The sequence below is a fragment of the Ursus maritimus genome, unplaced genomic scaffold, assembly GCF_017311325.1.
Source record: "Ursus maritimus isolate PB19 unplaced genomic scaffold, ASM1731132v1 scaffold_19, whole genome shotgun sequence".
Lineage (NCBI taxonomy): Eukaryota > Metazoa > Chordata > Mammalia > Carnivora > Ursidae > Ursus > Ursus maritimus.
This window is the reverse complement of record NW_024424341.1, coordinates 39,409,270-39,425,590: the sequence shown is the minus strand read 5'-3', so window position 1 is coordinate 39,425,590 and position 16,321 is coordinate 39,409,270. Positions and strand designations below refer to the sequence as shown.

Here is a 16,321-nt window from a genome sequence, read left to right as displayed (position 1 = left end):
GGGGGGGGGGGCGGTGTTGAGCCAATTATTTAAAAATAGTGTGACACATCCCTGTGTGAGTGTGCATTAAACAAACACCAGGAATGAAACATTATCTATTGAGAACGTAGCGACCCATCTCAAAAACTCTGATGAGATCATCTGGAACATTCTTAGTTTTGCATTGTGCACCTTCATTTCGAAGGCTCATCCGTTAACATTTTCACTGAGCTACACAACCCCGTTAACCAGGGTGTATCGTTTTCAGTCATTGGTCCCCTCTGTTTATTCTAAACCGCTCTTTGTTTTACTGAAGTTCTTCATTTGGATTTTTAAAAAGATTTTATCTATTTATTTGAGTTAGAGCGAGAGTGAGCAAGCGAGAGAGCACGAGGTGGGGAGCAGAGGGAGATTTTTTTTTTTCCCTCCTTGCCGGAGTGCTCCCCTGAGTAACGCTGTCCTCAAAGAGAAGCATCATTTCTGAGTCTTTGCAGGTCTGAAGAAAATGTCTTTCTGTTGCCTTTGCTGGGGATCAGCAGTTTGGCCAGGTAGAGAATTCTTAGGTCAGAAACTTCCCTCTGGGAGAAGTTACAGACCTTCTCAACTTCTGTCATCTTCATGGGTCATAAAAACCTTAGGTCGGAAAAATCGTAAGCCACCTGAATGTGTATCCACAGGAGACTGGTTAAAGTCATCAGAAGATGGCCAGCCAGTGGGATACTACTGGTAAAAAGGAACAAGGAAGTTGCTTATGATGGAAAGATCTCTAAAATATGCCAAGTAAAAAATTTAAAACTAGGCGCATAAGGGGTCTAAGGTATGCTTCTATTTATGTAAAAAAAAAGGGGGGGGAGATATACATGTATGTGCTGGGAAATGCATAAGTTATCTCTGTAAGGATACAGAAGAAACTAGAAACATTTCCTGGGGTGCCTGGGTGGCTCAGTTGGTTAAGCGTCTGCCTTTGGCTCAGGTCATGATCTCAGGGTCCTGGGATCGAGCCCTGCATTGGGCTCCCTGCTCCCTAGCAAACCTGCTTCTCCCTCTCCTCCCTGCTTGTGCTCTCTGTCACTATCTCTGTCTCTTGCTCTCAAATAAATAAAATCTTAAAAAAAAAAAAAAAAAGAAAAGAAAAGGAACACTTCTTGCCTCTGTAGAGAGAAATGGGGCAGTGAGGGCAAGGCTGCTATGCTAGGGAGAACTGTTTTAAAAAAAAAAAAAAGCAGAACATTTTATATCTATTGAATTTGAATCCTGGGGATGTTCTACTGAGAATTTCTGTGCTCTCCTTTAATTTTACTTTAAAATTGGAATAAATATTGTAACTAAAAGCGCTGGCACACACTTTGCTGGAAGAAATCACACAGCCAATCAGCAATCCTCGTTGTGGGCTCTGCTCCCAGGTGTTCTGAGGGCCGGCCAGGAAGCCGAGCATCTCAAGCTGATTGCAGGCTTTTCCGTCTGTGATCTGTTTGTACACCTTGCTCCTACCCTTGCAACTCAGGCATTCACTAAAGGTGGGCTATATTTGCCTGCAATCTTGCATTGAACTGGACCAGCTCTTTCCAAGGGAACATCACCGTCTTCCTCAGCCCAGGGAGACTGTCTTCACCGATTCCTTCTCTATCTTTCCTCCCCCTGCTCCCTCTTCCTCTCCAACACCTCCTGTGTAGATCGACTCTTCTGGATCTCTCAGGCACACATTACCTTTTCTCTGTCATCGATCCTCTGTATTTGTTCTTTGGGTCTCAGAGTATCCCATGAGCTTTGTTTTCTAATTTTCTGTTTCAGTTCTCTTTTCTGATTTTGGAGGATTTTGGTTAGGAAATCATTCTTCACCCCCAGGAATTCTCTCTGTTCACAGATTATTTCCTCCTCCCGGCCACCAGCCTTTGTTTTAATGCAACGTCTCTCAAGTATCACGGAAAAGTCAAAGTAGTGTTGGTAGTGTTGTTTTTCTTTGTGTGGGGAGGGGTTGTTTTGTGTTTTTGTTTTTCTTTTCATTCCTCTAAGTTTTCTGTTGTTTCTGGGGCTAACTCTGTTTCCTGGGTACGGAGGGCTCCTTCACTGACCCTGGGGTATGCACTTGGGGATGTCACCATGGGAACGTTTGGGACGCTCAGCCAGAAACCACAATCTGGGTGGGGTCAGGATCCCCCACTTTGGAACACTATCCTCCCCCAGGACTGCCTTGTTTTTCCAGAGACAGCAGCCCAGGGGCTTCACTGGGGTGGGGGTGGGGGGGTGGCTGGCAAAACCAAGTGGCTCCCCACGGCTCCCTTTAGCCGGCTCACTGGGACCTCCCCACGTATGGGTTCAAGTCTGCGTTCCTCACCCCCAACCCCGTGGTCTGACCTTGGAGAGGGTTTCCTGGTCGCCCCAGAACTTCTTCTCAGGCTTCGGGTGCTCCTTGGGTGGTGGTGAGGCCTTGCTGACCTCCAGGGGGTCACAGGGAGCCAGCAGCCGGTCCTGGCGTGCCTCCAACGTCGACAGCTTGAAGCGGCCATAGGCTCTCATCAGAGCCACACCGGGCAGTTTGTGGAACAGCTGCTCGAGGTCGCTAGAGGGGACCGAGGACAGCTGCACGCTACGCAGCTGAGACACTACCTTCCTGTCTTCACCCGGGGATTCTGGGGAGCAGGGGGCGCACGGCTGCTGGGAGGCCATCTCGGAGCCCGGCCTGCTGGCGGCCGGCAACCCAGCACCGGGGCCTGGCCGCGAACGGTGGCGCCTCGCGCCTGCGCCCTGCGCCCCGCGCCTGCTTCCGGGGAAGGACATGCCCTCCTGGGGCGCTGCGATCCCCCCGCCTCCTCTGCACGCCGAGCGCGCTTGCTCCTAGAAAAATGGGGTTGAGCCCTGGCACAGAAGGATTGAGGCCAAGCGTGCGAAACCAGCAGCCCCATGCCCGCGGCCTCCTTTTGGGTCTTCCTGGCTCCCTCTCCCAGGACGATTTCTGTGTGCCCTCTGCCTGTGCAGGGGCTGCTGGCCAACCCACTTCATGTCAGCCACGGAGATATGGTCACTAAGTTACAGAATGGGCCCTGGATGAATTCAGATGCAGCTGTCGGGGGTGGGGACACACAATATATAAGAGGATGAAGGAAATACCGGTCACAACGTCAATGACAGAGGACAAATGTCACCTCTAATGGGGTAGCAGCATCACCGACTGGGTGGGGGACGCCTGGGTGGCTCAGTCGATTAAGCGTCTGCGTTCCGCTGGGGTCATGATCCCAGAGTCCTGGAATCGAGACCCACATAGGGCTCCTTGCTCAGCAGGGAGCCTGCTTCTCCCTCTCTGTAGCTCTCCCTGCTCATGCTCTCTCTCTTGCTCTAATAAATAAATAAAATCTTAAAAAAAAAAAAAAAAAAAAGACTGGGTGGATATTCCCAAATACCCTTAGGTTATCATCTCTGGGTGGTAGAAGTAGAAATGGTTTTCTTCCTTCTTTCTACTTTTAAAATCGTTCTGATCTTTCTATGATGTCACCTTGAACCCGTGCATTTTTCTCAAAGGTCTCATCAGTGCAAATGAGGCAGTGTCCGAGCGGGAACCCAGGGCTGCAGAGCAAGGACCTGGAGCCTGTGGGACCCGGGCTGCGGGCACACACTCTCTGGTTCTTGGTCTTGGAGAGTGGGGCACTTTGGTGACATCCACCCTGAAAGGCTGAGGCCACCTGCCAGGATCCTGGCGCTGGATCGCCCACTGGGCTCCTGGCCACCACCATCCACCTCAAGAGGCAGGAGCCCCATGCCTGAAGAGTGGGGAAACAACTACCTCCTTCTCTCTTACAAGTCCTTAATTAAGTCCAACTGTCCTTACCTGGACTCGGCTTTCTTCATGAACAAAATCAGAGAAAACCCTTCACTTTTCATTTCTTTTTAAAAGTTTCAGGGAAATAAAAAATCAAGAAGAAAATAGAAAAATTCCATTTTAATTAAACTGTACAGTCTGAATTATTTCCTCTGACACTAACTGAAGTTAAAAATAGAAATCAATTTCTGCAACCTTCCAAGGCAGCCTTTGAAATGTCAAGGTTTTAAAAATTATTTTACAGCATGAATTTACATATAAATACAATCTGTACAATGTATTAAGCGAGCAATCGATGAGCTTCCATCATGGAGAAGATCTGGTACTGGGACAGGCCAGGGCAGAATTCAATTACTGCCTCCTTAGTGGAAGACTTTTCAGCCTGGAAAAGGAAATAAAGGAGAAAGAAGGACAATTAGGTAAGAACTGAAAGCCAGAGAGCTCCACGGGGGTTGAGCATGCCAGACCTCCCCGAGTCCCTGTGGCGCACGTGGACCCACAGAACACAGAGGATGACCACAAACCGTGAAAGCATCATTTAATCTGCCTTCTTAAAATGCTTCTCTGTTGACCCCGGAACACACGGGGAGACTTACACCCCACATCTCATATTAGGACCTGTTTATAAAAGCAAGTTCTAATCCTGGTTTCACCTATCTCGTGTAGGGCCTCTGGGAAGGAACTGAAAAACAAACAAACAAAACAACAAAACCCTGTTTGTTCCAGGGCCCAAAGCTCCTGAGCTGGCAGTCTGAAATCTTGGCTTCACGCACACAAGGGCATTTATCAAGTAGCGCTGGGCCACACTGGCTCTAGATCCTTGCTCGACAGCCCCAAAGTAAAAAACCAGATGTCCCCGACAACAGAAGAGATGAATACTCTGTGGTCCCATAAAGGGATACTCCACAGCAACGAGGATGAGCCAGCTGCTGCTGCTGGAATAACATGGGGGACTCCCACAAGCCGATGCAAGGGTCCTACTACGTGGTTCCTTCAAGTAACATCCACGCACTAATCAACGGTGACAGAGGCCAACAGAGGGGTGACCTGTGGGAATGGGGGTAGGCATGCTAAGTGGGAGGAGACACGAGTGGCTGTGGGGCGCTAGGGTATCCCTTGATCAGGCAGTGAGAATGCACGAAGCTGGAAGCTTATGGTCTGTGTGCATATATGTATGTGTGTGCACTACGGCGTTCACTAAACCGTATGATGCCATACCTATGAAATTCTAGAATGGGCAAGACAAACTGATAGAGACAGAAGTAGACCGGTGTCTCGGGGGAAAGGGGTGGAGGTGGCAGACCGCAATTCCACCCTGAACCAAGCTGCATGGTCCCAGTAGAAAAGCACCAGGGCCCTTACAAAAGAGTGACAGTCCACACCAGGTGCTGGGAATGCAAACGAGACCCCTGCGGTTGTGAGCCTCCTGCCACCCCTCCTAGAAGATGGGTGCAGACAGGCAATGCACAGAGGGGAGCAAGGCAAAAAGGACGGAGGGCCCTCCAGGCTCCCGGGGGAGAACCTAGGAGGCTCAGGGGTGAGGAGCAGCGGGGACTATACCTGCAGCAACCACAAGGTTCAGATAAGTGCACTGCACACTTTGGACTCTCCCTTTCTTGGAGAGAGGTGCTCTCAGGGGTGTAAGAACCCCTCCAGCCCTCTTCCTATGCAAGGATGTACATATATATGCATACAAGGAAACCCAAAGGCCTGAGGACAACATTGTAACATCAGCAGCACTGCCTGTATACACTGTTCTGCAGCTTTGGATCTCTCGATGGTAAGTTTAAGGTCCAATCAGCGCACAGCTGTGTGCCCACGTTTTCCGACTTCTACACGGTGCCCACAGCAAGCCCCTGCTCCGTCCCTCCCACCTTACCTTCCAGATGGGCACTGATGGGCTTCCCCTGCAGGAACAACTCATCGGATGGCCCCAGATGCTCAACGGTGAGGGCCTCAGGTATTGGTGAGGTTCCGTGGGCCTGGCCACGTGACCCAACTTTTCTGTCCCACCCATGAGACAGGGGGCCCCAGGTGTCTGCCTCACAGGGGTGCATGCGGATGAAATGAGCCATGCCTGGGGTGTGCTCCTACAGCCTCCCCCCTCCCCCGATGCTGGTGTGCAGGAGGACAGGGAAATAGGAATGGGCACAGCCACTTCAGGAGGCTCGGGATGAAACTGAAATGCTTGGCTCCTTTGTATTTTTGACTCATGAGAATGTATTGTCCATTCTGAAGAAGTAAGTGGAAAAGAATAAGGGGGTGTCACACGTATCTCAAGACGGCAAGATATGCTTACAAGGTCAGAGCAATTAAAACAGGGTGGACAGAACTGTACCAAATGGCTAAGAAACCAGAGCAGAGGGGCGCCTGGGTGGCTCAGCGGGTTCAGCGTCTGCCTTTGGCTCACGTCATGATCCCAGAGCCCTGGGATTGAGCCCCACGTCGGGCTCCTTGCTCAACAGGAGAGTTTGCTTCTCCTTCTCCCTCTGCTCCTTGCCCTGCTCGAGCTCTCTCTTGCTCTCTTTCTCAAATAAATAAATAAAATCGAAGGAAGGAAGGAAGGAAGGAAGGAAGGAAGGAAGGAAGGAAGGAAAGAAGGAAGACAGACAGACACACCAGAGTAGAGAATAGAGGGGTAGGCCTGCCCAGGGACTGAGTACAAGAGCAAACTACTTTTCCTTTCATGAGCCGGTTTGATGCACAGGGCTGACGAGGTCAGGGCTCACCCGTCCCTCCCCCGCTTCAACCTCAGCCTGCAGCTGGACCTCCCCTTCCCAGCCCGGTGGTGGCACGCCATGCAGCAGTGAAGACTGTGAGATGTGACACCCAGGCAGGACCACAACCACCCCCAGCGCCACCCTCTACCCATTCCCTCCTAGGAGGGCCGTGCACTGAAGCAGAACAAACTGGGGTCCTGAGTACCTTTCTTGGTTTTTTCTTTATTAATTAATTAATTAATTAATATTTATTTTAAGTACTCTCTACACCCACTGTGGGGCTCAAACTCATAACCCTGGGATCAAGGGTCACGTGCTCTACCTACTGAGCCAGCCGGGCACCACCCCTGGTTTTCTTTACCCTCCACTGTGCCACTGGGATGTGGGGGCTCGTCTTCATCGGAGCTAGTTCACTCCCCTGATACAACTAGTTACCCATTTGGGGAAAGGTAAGCTAGAGGCCTACCTTACTCTGCTCACAAAAAAACAAAACCAAAAAATCCAAACAGATTAAACAAAAACAAAACTATAAAAGCAGGGGAATGGCTCATATACATAAATAAAATCTTGGGTTAGGGAAGGCCTTTAGGAGACAAAAATATAAAACATATCTCCCCCCCCCCCAAACATCAGTAAAACTGAGGGCACCAAAAATTAGAGCTTCTGTACAACAAAGACAGTTCAAAGCCACATGAGAGGTAACACACTAAAACACAAGGGATTCATATCCAGAATTATTATTTTTTAATTCCGAAAAAACAGTAAAAGAGTACCTGGCTTGACTGAAACAAGTAAAACAATGTAACAGAAAACAGAACACTGTGCGAAGAACGGAAGGAAGCTACTCACAAGAGAGCGCATGGGCAAAGGCTGTCCTCCAGCCACTCACAGGACAGGCCACGCAACCTCACTACTAGTCCCAGAAATAGAAATTAAAGTGAGTTGCCATTCTTCGCCCATCGTGCTGGCAAACATTTCTGAACTGTTTGTAACTGATGTAACAACAAGGTGAAACAGATACAGACACTTCCGGAAATAATTTGGCAGTATTTCTTCATTCTACGTGTTCATACTCTATAGATTTGTGCTGCAGAAAATTATATTATTTATTTTAAAAACGTGCAGCAACGAAACGTGTGTGCATGCATGTTGTGTTTGTGTGTGTGTGAGAGAGAGAGAAAGACTGAACAAAAATGTCTTAAAAGTTACACAGGAAGGTGATCGCAGAGGCTGCTGGAGAGAGAGGTCTGGGGAACTGCTCAAGGACCACTTGAAGCTTTATCTGTAAGGCTTGAATTTGCAAAATGATAACATATTCACATATTACTTGTGTAAGTAAAAGATGAACTTCTAAAAAGCCCAGTCAGTATACAAATTTACATTTCTGACATCTGCCTTTCAGCAACTACATCCAGATTCCAACAAGCCTCTGGAGGGTTTCTGAAAACCGCCGTCCCCCACTGCCCACCTTTTAAGCAGTTCCTGGGGGGACAGGTCTGCAGGCCCCTCTTCATCACTCTGGCTGTCGCTGCTGTCCGTACTCTCAGAACTACTACTCTTCTCTGATTTTTTATTCTTTTGCTTGCCTTTGTGTTTGTGCTTCCGGTGTTTCTTTTTCTGAAAAAGAACGAGATGCGGATGGGAGGTCGGGAGATCAAATGGGCGTTTCCCTCCCTGATTCATTCGATGACAGGCTAAGGAGGCATTTGGTTGCTGGAGTCATTCAAAAACAAAGACAAAACACCTCATTTGGAGTGAGCCTCCTATGGGACAGCCCGGGACACACAGCTGTGCACACTCCCCACTGCACACACTCAGAACCGGTCCTCTCGTGCAGACACAGAGGAACCGTTCAGGCAGATGCGGGCAGCACGCCATCTTGCCACTTAGCTCCCATCTTATCCCAGGTGACCCCTGCCACCTCCCATGAACCTCACTGGTCCATGTCGTTCGGCATGTGGAGACACACAACGAAGAAACCAGTAGAAGGTCAGAGAAGCGCAGATACACTGGTAAGAATCAAATGAATTTGGTTTTCAACCTGGCACTCTGGGACCCAACACTCACATTAACCGAATTAAAAACCTGTACCATCACTGGAAACACAAGGATCATGGGATCAGGGGTGTCAAGGTGAAAGCACACACTACTCCTTCAAGTTTCCCTCACCTCAAAATCTCTGTAATGATGACAAAGTCGTGGAGAAAAAAATGTTCAAAATAATATCTTCATTTAATACCAAATAACCAGTTAATACTATTTTATTATTTAATATTCAACCATTACTCTAAAGTATTTAAATGTCCTTTTTTCCTAATTTTAATGTTCACAATTAAAAACTGTTCTAAGTACAAATGAATAATTAAAATATTCTGTCCGAAAGAAAAACAAAGTTCTTGAAAATTGAAGGCTTACATGAATGTCAACAATGCCGAGGCCCACGTGCCCCCATCCTGGCCAGCAGATGACCGGCTTCACGCAGCACGCCTGGGGGGCGGGGCTTGTCTGCAGGGCAGAAGCAGGGACAGCAGAGCCTGCATCCGGTCCTGGGACACTCAGAAGGTACTCACCTTCTCTTTCCTCCGTCTGTGCTCCTTCTTGGTCTTGTGTTTTTCTTTGTTTTTTTTATGTTTCTCCTTTTGAGGTGCCTCAAGTGTCTGACGAACATCTGAAACACAAATGTAATAACACACGTGAACTACTGGGGAAAATAAAGACTAAATTATTGAACTGGGAAGGTGTGACGTAGGTGGAATGTTTAACAGGAAGGCGGAACCCCTGCCCTGCCTCACTGATAAACAAACGGATTAGCAGGTCACCTGGTAGCTCTATATTTAGAAACTGCCAGAAACCTCATACTCAACCTGCGTGATCCAACCAGTATCTTGCCACAGCCTTATCTGCTCGATGAGTCAGATGAAGATAAAGGCTGACCAGACTGCACAAGCCTTTTGCAATTTAACATCCTCGGGCAAGCTCCGAGACAGACCAGAGCCTGAACTTCAGCTCTGAGGTTGCCAGCAGCGGCTCTGTGACCTTTTGTTCATTGCTCAACTTCTCCAAGCCTCAGTCTCCCCATCTATGAAGAGAGACAGGAAGAATCCCTGTCCTCGGGACACAGAGGATTGGATGGAACCAGTCATCTGAATCCCATAGCCTAGCATCTGGCACATAAATGTCAGCTCCTCTCACATCATCCCCCCTTTATGAAAGCACATTATATATGAATTTGTCTTATACGCTGAAACCCTAGAAAACTAGCACAATGTAGGTAGTCATTAAAAATGACCAAACAAGTGGCATACGCCTGAATTCTCCACCTCCAAACGCTGACCGAAATGTCTGCATAGGGCATTAATTTCCAGGTAACCAAACCAGCAAAAATTAACAACAGTAGAAGCAGTGTAGATCATTAAATCAACTCTTCCCACCTGAAGGAAAGGTGTTTCAGGAAGTATGGATATTTTCCAAACCCCCTAACAGGTGCCTGTAACACTCCAGCCCATCGTTTGACCAGATATTTTAAAATCTGACCTCCCCCAACTTTTTTTTTTTTTTTTTGATGCTCGTCTTCCCCTTGATAGCCCATAGACAAAATTATTAACTATTACAAGGTTTTCAAGGACAGTCTGGGAAATGGGCATAAAGAGCTTTTAGACGCTGAAACACTTATTTTAGGCTGGAGATCTGAACAACTAAGGCAAATCAGAAATACACTCACTGCAATTTTTCAAAACCTCACACTTTTTTATCACCTCTTTGAAGGCTGGCTTCATTAACCAAACCAATATTTATATGCGGGTGCTATAGGAAACCATAAAGTAGATAATAGGATTATGTCATCTATATACCCGGACCAGGTTATCAGATGTTTGCTAAGCTGGCCTTCAGGGAGAGGATAAGCCAGTCTAAACATTTTGACCAGACGTCCATTTAAGACGTTGTTGACTGATACTGGGGGAGGAGGACGGGCTGTGTTTACTTCTGAAAGAACTACTTTTACTTTATCTACTACATTAGCCAAAGTATGAAAAAGTCTCCGAATACCCTTCTCCCTGCAATTCCTCACCCATCTTCATGTCCTATATTTTTACTTTTTTTATTTATTACAGGACTCTGCTGTATGTATCTGAGTGTTAGAAAGACAAGAAAGTTGCAAGGTCTCTATGGCTACAAAGCAACACTATCATTTAGGCACTCAGTGGAAGGGATGAGATTCAAAACGTGGCTGAGAACAGATAAATGAGAAACAGAGGTACACATACAGTAGACCCTGAACAATACGAGTCTACACAAAGCCACTACGTGTGGATTTTTTTCGGTAAGTACAGTACTGTACATGTACTTTCTCTTCCTTATGATTTTCTTAATAATATTTGCTTTTCTCTAGCTTACTTTACTGTAAGGATACAGTACATAATACACATAACATACATAAGAAGTGTTAACCAATCATGTATGTGATTGGTAAGGAATCTGGTCCACAGTAGGCTTTCAGTAGCTAAGTTTGAGGGGGAGTCAAAAGTTACATGCGGATTTTCGACTGTGCGTGGTGTTGGCGCCCCTAAATCCTGCCTTGCTCAAGGGTCCACTGTATGTATGTGGTTGGCCTCATGTTGGATTAGACGGGGAGAGGAGATAACACTGTTAGGGTTGTCACAGCTCAGGGGAGGAGACACTGGTGCCGATGCAAGCGGGTGAACCAAGGAGCTCTCAACTCACTGGGGCAGAAGACGGGAGGCAGCCGTGGGCCGAACGCTTCTCTTTCATCTATCTGCAGCTTTTGTATCGGGAAGGAAGGTGCGGGCTCCTGGGGTGCTGGCTCGCTAGCTGAAAAACACCAGGGTATTAATTTTGTCCATTTATATTAATAGTAAATAATATTATACTGATACTAACGTGTTTGATTCTTTAATTAATACCTGTTGCCACCAGATAATGTGTGCTTTTCTTCACCACTTTGCTTAACTAGCTCACGCCAGGCGCTGAGGATACAGCAGTGAGCATGTGAACCTGACCTCCAACCTCGTGGACATCTGGGCTGGGAAGTCAGTCACGTGGGGCACCTGCAACCAAGTGCACCACCGGCTGCAACACAGGGGTGTGCACAGCACACGCTCGGGGCCACCTCACTGAGACCTGAAGGGTTGAAAGATGTCCTCGAGGAAAGATGTCCTCTGAGAAGAAGAGAAACTTACAAACAGGGATCTAAGACTATGTCCCAGCTCAGGAAGTTTAATTTCACTCAAAATAAATGATCGAAGAGGGGAAAAGGTGAACATAAACAAATTACCATATTCACAGTAATAATCTCGTTTTTTAAACAGAGGACTATGTTTTTAGATAGTGGAAAGAAAAATGCAAAAAGTACGGAAAAATAGGCATTAAGGTATTAACAATGTTTATCTTGGGGAAGTGGGATTCCAAGGGACTTAAGCTTTCTATATTTCTATATGTTTAAGCTTTTACAATTCAAGTATATATCACTTTGAAATAAAAACTAAGTTGGGTGGCTTTTTTCCCACAGAAACACGAAATAGGCATTTGTGAGTCACCTAAGAATAAGCAGTATTTTATACCTCTATGGAACTTTTTGGTTAAAGATGCTAAAAAAATTATACCCAAGTCCACCACAGACTGACAGGGGCAAGCAGCCCACCCAAAGGCTGAGATGGAAAATCTGTCCACCCACCCAAGCATCTGAAAAGTCTCCCACCCTTGCAAGCGCCAAATGGCCTCCTTTTCTGCACCCTAACTCTTGGCTCGGGGAAGAGCCCCTGTATACCTCAGGACCAAATGTTGCCAATAAACCCAGCACCTCACCATCAACCAGGTAAAAAAAAAAAAAAGAAAGAAAAAAAAAAGAAATCTATTTTTTAAACGAAAATTTTACTAGTTTTAAACTCTTCTCAACTAGGGTAAGTAGGAAAATCAATATTATCAAACATAGCAATCCTAAAAATACACCAGAAATTTACATCTGATGCCACAATTAAAAATGTAAAAGATTACAACAATTGCTTGCTAAGAATCCTGGGTTAGAACTGCACGCTAACGTGATGTGATGAGCATGGGGTGTGAATCGCAACTGATAAATTGTTGAACACTACCTCTGAGACTAATGATGTACTATATGTTGGCTAACTCAATTTAAATTTAAAAAAATTTAAAAACTCCACACTAAACAAAGAAGCAGCTTCTCTAGAGACATCCTCATTTTCTTCTTTAGACCCCCAAATCTAAAGTAGCCACGTACCGCGTGCCACAGATGAGGTTTCCACCGAGTCGGTCGCTTGGGAGCTTTTGAAGTCAGCCTCCCCGGGACCTGCCTGATCATCCTCACTGTCCCCTTGCTCATCCGCAGAGGATGAGGACTTCTCATCGGACGAGCTGGCAAAGATGGCCTTAAATAAGTCCATGGATGGGCGACTCCCTTCTCCCTCAGTCTGTGAATCCACATCTTTGTTTACAGTCTGTATTAACAAAGAAATAAGAGTCAGGAATGAAGAAGTAAGGGGAGGAGAGCCAGACCTTCTAGACAGACAGACAGACAGACACACACACACACACACACACACACAGGCGTTTCTGCTCAGGTACATGGGTTCCACACCCACGCACTGCCTAACTAAACAATGACCAGGCACATGGCATTTATTTTTGTGATGTTTCCGATGCAACCACCGCAGAATGAGCCAACTGGGAGAAGCGGCTGAAGACTCTCCTGGAGACAGGTCATTCAACAGAGTGGCAAAGGATCCACTAAAACGCGGCAGGAACCAGCACGGTGCCTCTGTCCTGTGTGTTAATCGAGCCTTCCAAGGTCCAAGATTAGAGGTTAATGAAGGCAGTCTACTCGGATAAAATGCTGACGAGTAAACCGACGCTCCGCACAGAGGGGAGGGCGCCTCCGTGGATACCACGGTCCCTTTGCAATTACACATCACCATTCCTACAAGAAGCCCAGCTCCGGACAATCAGATTAGCCAAACAGACAGGCAGTAACTTTGTACAAACTCAAATAAACAAGGAGCAAAGGCATGAAGAAGACATGACTCTTTCCTGCCAACAGCTTCTTCCCAGACGGGTGTGGGGTAATCCGATGTGCTAAGTGCAAACAGCAACACGAGACAGAGAGCCCTGGGACTGGCCTCGATCGGAATCCTCTCCAGTCCTTCCACTGCACCCCTGAAGAACCCGGGCCAGACACACAAGGACACACTCACGGTGCGAATGCATGCCAAGGGGCTGGGTCTGAACTCTACCATCTGGTTCTCCTCACTCTCAGTGGGGTCACTCCCCATACTAGTTTCTGGAGCAGCGTTACAAACACCTACAGGAGGAAAATTGGTACAAGACAGCGACATTTGTAGTTTTAAAGTAAACTCTCTTCACAGAAAAAAATTAAAGAAGAAAAGTATACCATTCCCTACTAAAAGTAACCATGGCACCTTGGAGAAAGGACTGATTCCAGAGCCTGGGCTGAGAAACACAAAGATGAGCCCATACATCACTGTGCCCAGAGAGCAAAGACAAGCTCATAGAGTAAGAGGGACATCCTGAAAAAACACAGAAGCCACTCCAAAAGAGCTCCAGCCAAACTAAGACCATTTGAGCATTAAAATAAATAAGGATAGTACTGATTTAGCTCTTAAATAAAACAGGAAACCATGGGTCCACAGTTTGAGGAGGAACAGGATATGTATATATTTCAGAGCTCCTTGATACTCATTAAAGTAAGTAAAAATTAGTAATAAATTAATAAATAAAAGTACTTACTAAGTACAGCAGGAAAAAAAACTAACTTCAGAATAGAGAAGACTGGCAGACACCACCAGGCAAAATTATCTAAATACTATCTCAACATGATTTCTGGGAAAATCTAGAAGTCTTTCTAACCCAATGACCATAGCACAGAGCCAGAATCCCTGAGTAAGGTTTTATGCCATTTAAAAAGTAACAGTAGAACCCCCATGGAGAGGTTCCAAATCCGTGGTGGCAGCAAGCTGCCAGGCTTTGACAGATGGGAACCCTTTCTCTGACCAGAGAAGCTGTGGTCTCAATAATCTGAAACAAATCTCACTGCTTTTCCCCCTTCTTGCCCTCTTGCCACTCAACTTCAGCCACAGATAAAGTCATAGGAAGTGCAACCCAGAGCAGGGAAACTAAGTCCCAGCCATCCGATTGGACGGTGTGATGGGGAGCCTGAAAGTCAGACAGGGTCAGGAAGATCATGATGAGGAGCTCAAGAGAGTGATCCTAGAGAATGTTTGTGAGCTTCTGGCTCACCTCTGAGCTATGCAAGTGTAAATCTGACTCTGAACAGCAAACCAAAGGTTTTGATAACAGATCTAGGGGATTAACTACCAGCCAGGTCCCAGACCAGCCGCTGGGAAGTACACATGCAGAAAGATCTGAATAGCACTGTAAAGACTCTGAAAACTGGAATGACATTTGAACCCAGATGGGTTGGAACGTGTAGCCTGAACCTAAGTAGGTCAACTGTCCACTAAAACAAAACAAAATAAAACAAAACTTCACCATTCCCCCCAGAATTTTTTTTTAAGATTTTATTTATTTGACAGAGAGGGAGAGAGTACAAGCACGGGGAGCCAGGGAAAGGGAGAAGCAGGCTCCCACTGAGCAGAGAGCCCAGGACCCTGGGATCATGACCTGAGCCAAAGGCAGACACTTAACCAACTGAACCACCCAGGCACCCCTCTCCCTAGAATTTAAACAAGACCTAAGGTCTCATAACATAATGTCCAGGATGTCAAAATGTCTAGGATGTAATCCAAAAGTACTTGCTATACAACCAACCAGGAAAAAATCAACTTGCAAAAGACAACAAAAGACACTAACCCCAAATGACAAAAGTGTTAGAATTATGTGGCAGACTTTAAAGCAGCTATTACAACTGTGCTTCAAGAATAAAGTTAAACAGATGGCAAGATAAAAAGGTCTCAGCAAAGAAATAAAAGATATAAAGATGAACCAAATGAGAATTTTAGAAATTAAAAACACAATAACCAAAATAAGAAACTCACTGGATGGGCTCTATAGCAGAATGGAGATGACAGAAGAAAGTTAGTGAACTTGATGACAGATAAATAGAAATGATCTGATTTGAGCAGAGAGAGAAAAAGGACTGAAAAGAGAATTGTGGGACAATAGCTATTTATGTCACCAGAGTCTCAGAAGAGGGGTGAGAGTGTGGAGCAGAAAATATATTTGAAAAAATAATGGCTGGTAATGTCCCAGATTTGGTGAAAGACAAGATTCAGGAAGCTCAGCAAGCCTCAAACAAAAGATCTCAAAGAAATCCACGCTCAGACACATCATAATCAAACAGCAAAGAACCAAAGATGAAGTGAAAATCTTGAGATCAGCCAGAGGAAAAGTCATGGCATCCTAAGGAGAGGAACTGACAAGCTGAACAACTAGATTTCTTATCGGCAGTCAGGAAGTCCAGAGGGAAGTGGCACAACACTCTTAAAAGGGCTAAAAGGAAAGACCTGTTGACCCAGAACTCTATATCCAGCAAAAACATATTTCAGGAATGAAGATAAAACACAGACATTCTCAAATGAAGGAAAAATTAAGAGAATTAGTTGTTGGAACTGCTCTAACAGAAATGCTCAATACAGGGGGTTCCTCAGACAGAGGAAATGATAGGAGGGAAAGCTGGCTCTTCGGGAAGGAAGAGCAACAGCAATGGTAAATATCCAAGTAAATAAAATGGATTATCAGCTCATCAGCTCTTTAAAGATGTATAACCACTGAAAGCAAAAATTAGAAAGCTCTCAAG

At 46.1% G+C, this 16,321-nt stretch overlaps 2 protein-coding genes across 3 annotated transcripts in view; both read right to left on the bottom strand.

Annotated features, from left to right (window-relative positions):
* WDR88 (WD repeat domain 88) overlaps positions 1-2,695 on the bottom strand; it is a 41,067-nt gene extending 38,372 nt beyond the window's left edge. The window contains exon 1 of the mRNA XM_040633706.1: positions 2,335-2,695. Within this exon, the coding sequence (XP_040489640.1) occupies positions 2,335-2,646 (312 nt within the window). The 5' untranslated portion in view covers positions 2,647-2,695. The remainder of the gene's footprint in view (positions 1-2,334) is intronic.
* Positions 2,696-3,898: 1,203 nt separating this feature from the next.
* Positions 3,899-16,321, bottom strand: part of GPATCH1 (G-patch domain containing 1) — a 46,852-nt gene continuing 34,429 nt past the window's right edge. For both annotated transcript variants that reach the window (XM_008689060.2, XM_040633705.1), the window contains exons 16-20: positions 12,770-12,986; positions 11,236-11,343; positions 9,084-9,181; positions 7,982-8,130; positions 3,899-4,175 (exon numbers count right to left, since the gene is read on the bottom strand). In XM_008689060.2, coding sequence (XP_008687282.1) covers positions 4,145-4,175; positions 7,982-8,130; positions 9,084-9,181; positions 11,236-11,343; positions 12,770-12,986 — 603 coding nt within the window. In that variant the 3' untranslated portion in view covers positions 3,899-4,144. The remainder of the gene's footprint in view (positions 4,176-7,981; positions 8,131-9,083; positions 9,182-11,235; positions 11,344-12,769; positions 12,987-16,321) is intronic.